Raw genomic sequence first — 10,785 nt, forward strand, 5'->3', positions numbered from 1 at the left:
GGTGCGGAGAGAAGAGAGAGAACATCAGATGGGCAAGCTCTGTGCCGCAGCCCGGACGGCAGCCGCAACCCGCCAGGCCTCGGGCTCGGCACTCACCCCTTCCATGATGCTGCCGTCCACCTCGACCCGCGGGCCCGCCATGGGGGGCGTCCTGGGGCCTGGCCAACCGCGACTCAGCCTCGGCCCGAGCGGGAGGAAGAGGAGACGCGGGCTCCTGCCTTGCAGCTCCGGAGGCGCGGTCCTCGCTCGGGGCCGCGGGGCTCCGCGTAGAGGTGGAGGACGCGCCGGCTCCGGCAACGCCCGACCCAAACCAAGCCGCTCTGCGCGCAGAAGCCGGGTTCGCCCGGCCCACAGCCAGGGCGCATGCGCGCCGCGCGGCGCTTAAAGAGGCGGCACCCACAAAATTTCGGCAAATGGGAAGCTGTCCAGCAGGTGGGGTGGTGGCCCGGGGAGGTTCCCTGGAGCGTGGAAAGAAATGTGTCCCTGGAAGACTTGCGCACTGAACACAGCAAAACGCGCAGGTTGCCGAAAGCCTCCCTTTCAACTCTAGTCGGATCCTCCAGTTGTCTCGCAGGCTTGTGCAAGCATCTGTGTTTATCTCTGTTTTCTCGGGGATCCTGCCATACCCAGAACTGGAGACTCTTAGAGCTGAAGATGTAGGAAAGGTCCCTGCTATGCACCGACCACCTTCTCTCTGGTCGGGTTTGCCTTCTCTGCAGCCTGTCCCTTGAAATGTGTGTCCCTGGTGCATTGATGATACCATGAGCCTCTCGTTCTTCGTGTGTGTGTCTAGTATTATCTCTTTTTCTTCTGCTAGACACCATTTATTTGGGGATGAGTGGAAAAGGACAGAATCAGAATCAGTGATATAATGCTCAAAAAAGCCAAAGTTATGCCACCTTGGCCGAGAATGAGTGCAAGTTCATGACTGCAATGAACAGTGCCACTAACGTAATTCACCTCAGAGGAGGGCAGGAACGACAACCCGCTTCTTGATTCCGCTTGTGGTTCAGTTCCTACATTAACTGAGTACCAAATCATATGCAAGCCTCTAGGTAAGCAAAGAAGAGTAAGGTATTTTCTGCCTCGAAGTTATTGGAAGTATATTGTAGAGACTGAGAAGTGATAAATTATAATGTCATTCTTCTTAATGATAATAATGTACTGTACTTATCTTACAGTTAAGTTAAGAGGGAGCAGCAATTAGAATATGATAAATCATAAAAAAATAGTCAACATTTATTGAGCACTTAGCCACTGCATGCATTCACAACCTGCTGAAGTACTTACTGTTTTTACTCTGATTTACAGCTGCATGTGTTAAACAATTTGCTACAAGGCCACACAGTTAACTAGCATACTGTGGTATGAACCGTGGTGCTCTGATGTGAACACAATTGTCTCCTAATCCCAACATTCCACCACTTTTGTAACAGAGAAAGCCCTGGGAATGCATATACTTTACCCAATCTCTGATACCAAAAGCAGACAAAGATGACATGGAGAAGAAAAATTTATAAATTTTATAAATTCAGATGCACCAGGATCAATCAAAATATTAACAAATAAATCCAACAACGTTTATGAAATACTATACAGTATGACCAAATTGGGATTAAATATCATTCTAACATTAGAAAAATGTTATGATGTTATATCAAAAACCTAAGATGCCATTATAGATGAAGAAAAAGCATTTGAAAAAAATCAAGATCTATTTATGATAAAACAAAAGCAAATGAACCTAGGAATAAATGTCAGCTCCCTTAACCTGATTAAGGACATCTGGAAAACTCTACAGCAAAGTTCATTCTTAATAACAGTAAATAATGGTAAAACATATGACACCTTTTAAAATCAAAACAAGATAGTAATGCCCACAGTTATGGCTTCTTTTCAACAGATGATGGAAGTCTAGTCAGATTTTACAAGAAAGAGATGAAAGACACAAGACTGGACAGACAAAAACAACACAGTCATTATTCACAGGTGATATGATTACCTACATAGAAATAATGCCATTTGCAGCAACATGGATGGACCTAGAGATTGTCATACTGAGTGAAGTAAGTCAGACAGAGAAAGAGGGATATCGTATGATATTGCTTATATGCAGAATCTTTAAAAAATGATACAAATGAACTTATTTACAGAACAGAAACAGACTCACAGACTTAGAGAATGAACTTATGGTGGTGGGGGGATAGTTAGGGAGTTTGGGATTGATATGTACACACAGCTATATTTAAAATAGATAACCAACAAGGACCTACTGTATAGCGCAGAGAAATCTGCTCTATATTCTGTAACAGCCTAATTGGGAAAAGAATTTGAAAAAGAATAGATACATTTATGTATAACTGAATCACTTTGTTGTACACTTGCAATTAACACAACATTGTTAATCAACTGTACTCCAGTATAAAATAAAAAGTTAAAAAAAGAAAACCTCAAAGAATCTTTAGATATATTATTGAAAATATAGTTTCAATAAAATTCCAATCAAATGCCCACGGGACATTTTTAAGGAGCCTGACAAGACAATTCTAAAATTTATATGAAAGAACAAAAGTGCAAGAATAACTTAAAAAGAATGAGGTGAAGGGTACTTGTCCTCTCAAAACCCAGAATTTCTATGAAGCTAAAGTAATTAAGATAATGTGAGATTGGTACAGTGATAAATAGATTACTTAGAGCCCTTACACTTATTTCTTTGACAGATGAGATGGCAGATCAGTGGGAAAAGAAGAACTCTTCAGTTTATGGTGTGGAAACAATAGGTTAACCGTAAGAAAAAATTAAATTGGATTTGTATTTCACACCATACACAAAAACCATTTCAAGATGATTTAAAGACTTAAATATCTCCCACCATATTTTAAAAATTAACTCAAAATGGGTCAAAGCCCTAAATGTAAGAGCTAAAACTATAAAACTTTTAGAAGACGATATAGATGTAAATCTTCATAACCTTGGATTAGTTGATGGTTTCTGAGCTATGACACCCGAAGCACAAACAATTTTTAAAAAATAAATTGGACTTCAATTTAATTAAAAAACTTTTGTACTTCAAAGGTTACTATCAGGAAAGTGAAAAGACAAACTAAAGAATGGGAGAAAATATTTGTAAGTCATATATCTGATGAGTCTAGTATCTAGAATATATAAAGAACTATTACAGTGCCAAAATAAAAAGACAACCTGATTTTTAAATGGGCAAAGGATTTGAATAGACATTTCTCCAAAGAAGATATACAAATGGCCAATAAGCACATGAAAAGATGTTCAGCATCATTCATCATTAGGGAAATCAAAATCACAATGAAATATTGTTACTGAACGCCACTTGAAAGACAATTCAAAGACAATTCTCCCAATTCTTGAGAGGCAAGTGTTGGTAGGAAAGGAAAGGTTGCTTTATTTCGGAGGCCGGCAACCGGGGGGTGGACTCCTGCAAAAGAACCAACTCCTGATTGTTGCTCAGGGGACAGGGGCTTTTAAAGGGGAGTTTCAGGGCCGTATAGGCAGAGGGAGGGAGCAGAACAGCACAGTGAGTTCTGACAGTCATCTTGAAATAAGTAATGTGGTGGTCTGATCAGCATCATCTTGGTTGTTTCAAGATTACTGATTAATCTTTAGTTCCAGGGTTTGTTCCCATTTATTTGAGGCCAGTTCTCAGAACTGTGGGAGCTTATGTCACGGCTTCAGTTTGGTCATCATGTAGTCATCCTCCTCCACCTGGTGGGGGCTTCAGTAGCTGCAAAACAGCTCACAGGATATGGCCCAGAATATTATCTATAGCCTTTAAGGAGGAACTAAAGGTCCTTGACTATGCTTAATGATTAAACTATTATTATTTGGTCTCCTTTGACTGTTTTCCTTTGTTTCTGCATTTTCTCACTTCTCTGATTAAACTTATTCTTTGGCTAAAGTTTTTCCACAGACGAAAGGCAGGCTGAGGATATGGGGGGTGGGGGGCAAGGACCATAGGGTCCTGCTCCGTTTCAATATCACTTTATATCCACTCGCATGGTTATAATGAAAAAGACAGACAATAACAAGAGTTGATGAGGATGTGAAGGAACCAGGACCTTCATACACTGCCAGTGAGAATGTGAAATGGTGCAGCCACCTTTGAAAACAGTCTGGCAGTTCCTCAAAGAATTAAGCATAGGGTTATCGTGCAACCCAGCAATTCAACTCCTAGGTATACACCCAAGAAAAATAAAACACATGTCTACGCAAAAACTTGTACATTAATGTTCATAGCAGCATTCACAATAGCCCCAAAGTGGAAACAACCCAAATATCTATCGACTGATGAGTGGATAAACGAAAATATTTATATCTGCAAAATGAAATATTATTCGGCCATAAAAAGGAATAAAGCACTGATACATGTGTAAAATAGATGAACCTTGAGAACATTAGCTAGTCATAAAAGCCACATATAGTATGATTCCATTTATATGAAATGTCCAGAACAGGTAAATTTATAGAGTCAGAAAGTAGACTAATAGTATCAGGGACTCAGGGGTGGGAGGGAGCTCCAGAATGGGAATAGATTGCTAATGGGCATGGGGTTTCTTTTGGGAGGTGATGAAAGTGTTCTGGAATTAGATGGTGGTAATGGTTTTACAACTTTGTAAATATACTAAACATCTCCGAATTGTTCACAAAAATCTTTCTCTTGCCCCTTTGCAGTCATTCCCCATTCTCACCCCCAGTGCCAGGCAACCACTAATCTGCTTTCTGTCTCTATAGATTTGCCTTCTCTGGACATTCCATACAAATGGAATCAGGCAATATGTGACCTTTTGGATCTGGCTCCTTTTACTCAGCATAATATTTTTGAGGTTCATTCATGTTAAAGCATGTATCATTACTTCAGTCACTGTTAGTGATGAATAATATTCCATTATATGAATACACCACAGTTTGTTTATTCATTTACGTATGGAGGACATTTGGGCTGTTTCTAGTTTTTGGCTAATATAAATAAGGCTGTTAAGAACCTTCTTGTACTAGTCTTTATGTGGACATATGTTTTTATTTCTCTTGGGTAGATACCTAAGAGTAGAATTGCCAGGTAACAATCAGTCATTCAATTATTATTATTATTATTTTTTGGCCACACTGGCACAGCTTGTGGGATCTTAGTTCCCCCACCAGGGATCGAACCCAGGCCCCCTGCAGCGGAAGCTCGGAATCCTAACCACTAGACCACCAGGGAATTCCCTCAATTAAATTTTTAAAAAGAGAAGAAATGGGTTATTTGGTTTTTCTGAGCTCAAGTGAAAGGATTAACTAGTGAATATGTGGCATATCTCTTGATGTTGGAAGGAAGGATAAGGAAACATACCATACTGAATTTGGAAGCAGTAATCATGTTGAGGTATAGAGTATAAAAGAAAAGAAGTCAACTAGACATTTCCTTAGAAGGTAGAGTCAAAGGGAAAGTTAAGAGGAAGAAGGTAGTATAGGGGCTCTGGGAAGAAAAATAACTCAATTCAAAGGCACAGCTACTTAATCTTTTTATACAAACACATGCATGTAGTATTATGAAATATATTATTGGTGCCTATAAAATGTTTTGTTAGTGGGAAAGTTAAAAAAAATCAAAGTTCTTTGACTATCCCAGGTTTTCTTATAAAGGTAATGATTTAAATTTATTGCTTACAGGTTGTGCGTGTGTGTGTGTATGTGTGTGTGTGTGTGTGTGACATACACTGAAAGGCAAATAAGGCAAAATAAAAAGTGTGAGTTTGAGTAATATCAGACCGTGAATTTGTGAAGTACCTGAGATTTTGTTTTACGGCCACTAATCTTCAGTGTTGAGAATTTATGATTTTGTCTTTGTTCCGGTTTTGTCCTCTGTAATTCTTTAGACATCTGTACAGATTTTCATTCCCTTATAAGGGGAAGAACAGACAAATATCATCCTGGACATTTCTAGAAATTAGTTTCTTAGTTGCTGTGAGGAGGATTGACCATTAAAGCTCTGATCTTTTTTTTACCAGTTCCACTGACCTCAATTTGACATTTCTCCAAGAGGCAAATAAATATAAAGGTAGTATGTTTGACATATCTTGCATATGCTGGGCAGCTACATCTGACAGATTCCCTAAAAAGGAAAGATAATGTTGATGGCATTTATCTTACACATTATGGTAACCTTGTTTATCTTCCATGAAAAAAAAAAAAATCGAAAAGCCAGTTTCGGTAACCAAGAACACAATGCGAGTAAGAAATGCCCGTCATTGGGAAGTATTCCAGTATAGACTTGACTCAACTAGCGGTACAGATCCTTGCTACAAAGTATAGAAATGTCCCATCTTCTGTAATCAAGCGGTTACAATACAAGCTGAAGGAAGGTTTTTGTTTTTGTTTTTGCTTTCTCCTACTTACCCCTCAGATCTTACTTCAACGTAAATTTCTCCAGGTGAGTGCCCTTCCTTTGTTTCCTTAACATACTCCATCTCTCCCACTACTGGCACTGAAAAGATGATAGTTGGCGCACATGTACTTAACACAGCTGTGCCTTACCCAACTTTGTCCCTGAAACTAAATTTGGGCAGCCCTCCTCCCCACTTGTCTCTCCTCCCCCTCCGCAGGGCTTCCCCACCCCACCCCCAGGGTTATCTCAGCCCCGCCCCACTCCCTGATTGGCTGTTGGGTGGGAGGCTCGTTCCTCCCTCTCCATTGGCCGCTCAGGCCTCAGGGGAAGGCTCGTTTCCCGGCTCCCAATAGGTCCCCCGCGCAGGCAACTCCTCCAACCTCAGAGCAATGGTCATTTCCGGAGTAAGATGGCTGCAGCGCGTGTGCTGAGGACCTGGAGCCGGACTGCTGGGCGTCTGGTAAGCAGGTTGGGCAGATCTGAGGTCGGGAAGGAGTGATTTGTTCGGAGTCACCCGGGAGAGGTGTGTTACTTTGTCCTCCGAGTGCTTCGCGTACAGGGCTCGCGTAATGGAGAGGTGGAGGGATGTAGCAAAACGAAGGGCAGCGAAGGTGGCGCCCAACCTGTCTGGAGACCCACTCTCTCTCCTTACCTGGGCGCACTTATGTCGTGACTCGGTCGCCCTCCCGCTGCATCTGCACCCGAAGCCCAGCTATCCTTTCGTTCAGTAGCCTTTCATTGAGCACCATCCGGGTACCGGGCATTGTGGTAGGCACTGGGGAAACAGAGATATACTATATTCATTAAACATTTATTGAGCACCCCTTAGTTTCAGACACTGATAATACGACCCCTGCCCTCAAGGAATTTACAGTCTAGAGAAAGAGACTGGACACGGAAAGCGTAACACCATAGGTCCTTGCCTCCAAGCAGCTAAGAGGCTCGAGCTTTGTTCTTTGGGTTTACACCTATCTCCTACATTTGCCAGTATCTTTCCAACCTTTTAAATCACCAGAGCTAAGACCCACCACCATTTCTCCTTCATTTCTCCCCTTTCACACAGTCTTCTAGCACCAAACGTTTAACATCCCAATAATCATAGTGTTTCATCCTATTTGCATAGCGTTGTTCTTCCTGGGTCCCCTCTTAAGAATTTTCCTACGGTGTTGGGCCCCTGATCTTACAAAACCTTCCAAGAGCCTGCTATGTACCAGGTACTGTGCTAGGAATTGGGGGTGCAAATATGAATAAGACAGACACTGATTTCTGCCCCCTCAGAGTTTAATTACAGCCTTGTGGTGTGGCACGGGGGAGAAAGGCAGAGATAGACATTAAAACAAGCAATTACAGCACAGTATGAGAAGATGGAACAAGTTGCCTAGAGCTACAGAGACACACAGGAGGGATCTTGGGGGGTCAGAGAGTTCCCAGAGGATACTGTATAATCTGAGATTTGTGGAAGCTAAGTAGGAGGTAACCAAGAGAAGAAAGCTCTTCTCAGCAGCACGTTACTGGGTATTGGCCTCCCTTCTTTTGAAAGCTCTCCATGCTTGGCTTCTGTGACACCAGCTTCCTGGTATTCTTTTTCCTACATCTTTGAACACTTTATCCCAACCTCCTCCTCTTTCCTTGCCTAACTTTTAAATATTGGTGTTTTTAAGGGTTCTGACTTTTCCCCTCTGTGTGCTTCTTGCGCTTCCAGGGTTACCTCATCCACTTCTTCAAATTTAGTTGCCATTTATATGCTGATGATTCCTGAAGTTCCCCAGTCTTCCAGCCAGCTTTACCGCAGACCCATATATCTCACTGTCCTGGAAATCTTCAAATTGCATGTATTTTAGGTGTTTTTCAGCTGTAAGTAATAAACCCAACCAATAAGTAGGAAATCAAGTATCTGTGTATATAAAGCATCTGAAAGTTAGATGGCAGCTGGGATTGATTAAGTGGCTCATCATTATCAGGGTTGTCATTTTAGCAATTCATTTGGCCTTTCCCTCAGGGTCACAAGAGGGCTGCTACAACTTTGTATTCAGGGCAATAAGGAGGAAGTGGTGGTACCATCCAGACTCACTGGCTAGAACTGTGTTACATGGCCACTGCTAGCACAAGGGAGCTTGGAAGGACTAGCCTTTAGCCACCTCACAGTGACTGTTATAATGCCTCCGAGGAACATCAGACTCTAGGCTCTGGAACTAAACCTTCAGACCTGTTTCTCTTGATTCTAGCCTGTAAATCTCAAAAATCTAGTCATTTTTCTCCAACCTGTCTCCAGCTGCAGATATCCTGGAACTTCCTAATTTGGACTTTCTGCCTCTAATCTTGTGCCTCTCTAACCCATTGTCCATAGTGTAGCCAGAGTGATCTTATAAAGTAGGACACAAATTTGAGAATGTCATTTCCTTGCTTAAAACTGCTCTCAGCAAAATGTTCAAAATTCAAATGACAATGAAGCAATGTATGATCTGGATCTTTCCAACCTCTCCAGCTTCATTCCTTGCTAAAACCTAACTACCCAGTCCCCACTCTGACACTTCACCCTTAGCTCACACTAAACTACACTAGAAGTATATTGAACAATTTCAGTAAATTGAACACAGGCTGTTTTCTCTCTCTTGACTCCAGACCTTTGCATGTCTATTTCCTCTGCTTTAAAGACTCTTGCCTTACTCCCCTATAGACTTCTCTGCAACACATCTCACCCCCGGGTGACTCCTACTCATCCCTAAGTCTTACTTCACTTTCTCCAGGTAGGTTCCCTCCTTTGTGTTTTCTTAACACTATCTCCCCCATTATAACACTGTTGTAATCACCTGTTTACTTGCTTTTATCTTTCACAGTATGGACTATATATTCAATAAGGGAAGGAATCACATCAATTTTGTTTTCTAATCCGAAATGCCTGGCACATAGTAGGTACTCAATAAACATTTGTTGAACGACTCAGTAAAAAAAAAGTCTATTTTTTTCCATATGTTATAAAAAATCATAAGCAACAAGAGGTCTTATCACCTAAATTATTAAGAAAGCCTTATTATGTTGTGTTTATACTCCCCTATGGCATCATGCGTTTGACTTTTGATTAACTTATCCTATTATCTTGAATTTTTCTATTTTGTCTGTCTTCCTGTAGTAAAGTGTAAGCAATTTGAATTCAGAGACTGTATTCTTATCTTATTTAGCTTTGAATTCTCGAGCACAGAACAATCCTGTCTTTAGGTATGCTCAACAACTGCCTGCTGAATTATTACTAATTTATTTCCTTATTATGTGAATCTGCTAAACCATCTTTTCATTACTCTATTTTTTTGGTGTTGTTTGTAGAAGACAATGTCTTTCATACTTGAAAAAATTTTTTCTCCTTCTCCCTTCCATTGTTTAAAAATAAATTTATTTATGTTTGGCTGCGTGGGGTCTTCATTGCTGTGCGTGGGCTTTCTCTAGTTGTGGCGAGTGGGGGCTACTCTTTAGTTGCGGTGTGCAGGCTTCTCATTGCGGTGGCTTCTCTTGTTGCGAAGCACAGGCTCTAGGCATGCGGGCTTAGTAGTTGTGGCTCACAGGCTCTAGAGCACAGGCTCAGTTGTTGTGGCTCACGGGCTTAGTTGCTCTGCAGCATGTGGGATCTTCCCGGCCCAGGGCTCGAACCCATGTGGATTCTTAACCACTGCGCCACCAGGGAAGCCCCTCCCTTCAATTTTTATCCTTCTGTTTTCCTTTTTATACCTTTAGTTGGCAGCTTCACTAATGTGCTTTAGCTTTCTCTTAATAGCCACTCAATCGCTATTTATCACATAATGCCTATTGCACGTATGTTGCTTTCTTTCTTTTTCTACTCTAAATCTTCTCAGCCAGGAGCCTGTCATTTCATGCCTCAAATACAATAATTGTTTCTTAACTTTGTCCTTTCTCTCAAAGCTTTACCTGTTATGATCTAACAAACACACACACACACACACACACACACACACACACACACACACCCCTAGACTAATTTCTTTTTTTATGCTTTCATTTTATTTATTTATTTTATACAGCAGGTTCTTATTAGTCATCCATTTTATACACATCAGTGTATACATGTCAATCCAAATTGCCCAGTTCATCCCACCACCACCCCCAACCCCCACCACTTTCCCCCCTTGGTGTCCATACCTTTTTTCTCTACATCTGTGTCTCAATTTCTGCCCTGCAAACTGGTTCATCTGTACCATTTTCCTAGGTTCCACATATATGTGTTAATATACGATATTTGTTTTTCTCTTTCTGACTTACTTCACTCTGTATGACAGTCTCTAGATCCATCCACGTCTCAAAAATGACCCAATTTCGTTCCTTTTTATGGCTGAGTAATATTCCATTGTATATATGTACCACAACTTCTTTATCCATTC

At 41.2% G+C, this 10,785-nt stretch overlaps 3 protein-coding genes across 11 annotated transcripts in view; 1 reads left to right on the forward strand and 2 right to left on the reverse strand.

Moving 5' to 3' along the window:
* RTCA (RNA 3'-terminal phosphate cyclase) overlaps window positions 1–332 on the reverse strand; it is a 23,637-nt gene extending 23,305 nt beyond the window's left edge. The window contains exon 1 of the mRNA XM_024119915.2: window positions 97–332. Within this exon, the coding sequence (XP_023975683.1) occupies window positions 97–141 (45 nt within the window). The 5' untranslated portion in view covers window positions 142–332. The remainder of the gene's footprint in view (window positions 1–96) is intronic.
* Window positions 174–6,550, reverse strand: LOC114486211 (uncharacterized). The gene is made up of 2 exons (XM_028489082.1): window positions 6,409–6,550; window positions 174–810 (listed from the first exon to the last, which is right to left on the reverse strand). The coding sequence occupies exons 1-2, from the start codon at window positions 6,477–6,479 to the stop codon at window positions 174–176; spliced, it is 708 nt and encodes a 235-aa protein (XP_028344883.1). The 5' UTR covers window positions 6,480–6,550.
* A 241-nt stretch (window positions 6,551–6,791) lies between these two features.
* Window positions 6,792–10,785, forward strand: part of DBT (dihydrolipoamide branched chain transacylase E2) — a 61,499-nt gene continuing 57,505 nt past the window's right edge. For 8 of the 9 annotated variants that reach the window (XR_008617172.1, XR_008617171.1, XR_008617170.1 and 5 more), the window contains exon 1: window positions 6,796–6,857. Coding sequence is in view for 4 of the 9 variants with exons in the window: in XM_055084421.1 (XP_054940396.1) it covers window positions 6,807–6,857 (51 nt within the window). In the remaining 5 variants the exon portion in view is untranslated. Of the gene's footprint in view, window positions 6,858–8,099; window positions 8,252–10,785 lie in introns of all 9 variants that reach the window. The other variant, XM_024119886.3, reaches the window with a different exon arrangement.

Source organism: Physeter macrocephalus, chromosome 4 (genome assembly GCF_002837175.3).
Source record: "Physeter macrocephalus isolate SW-GA chromosome 4, ASM283717v5, whole genome shotgun sequence".
NCBI lineage: Eukaryota > Metazoa > Chordata > Mammalia > Artiodactyla > Physeteridae > Physeter > Physeter macrocephalus.

Bases quoted from the DNA above. Each gene is read 5' to 3' on its own strand.
- LOC114486211 (XM_028489082.1), bottom strand. From the start codon at position 6,479: ATGGAGTATGTTAAGGAAACAAAGGAAGGGCACTCACCTGGAGAAATT. The intron at 811-6,408 runs GTAAGTAGGAGA...GGTGTCTAGCAG, and splicing joins GTTGAAGTAAGATCTGAGGG to AAGAAAAAGAGATAATACTA.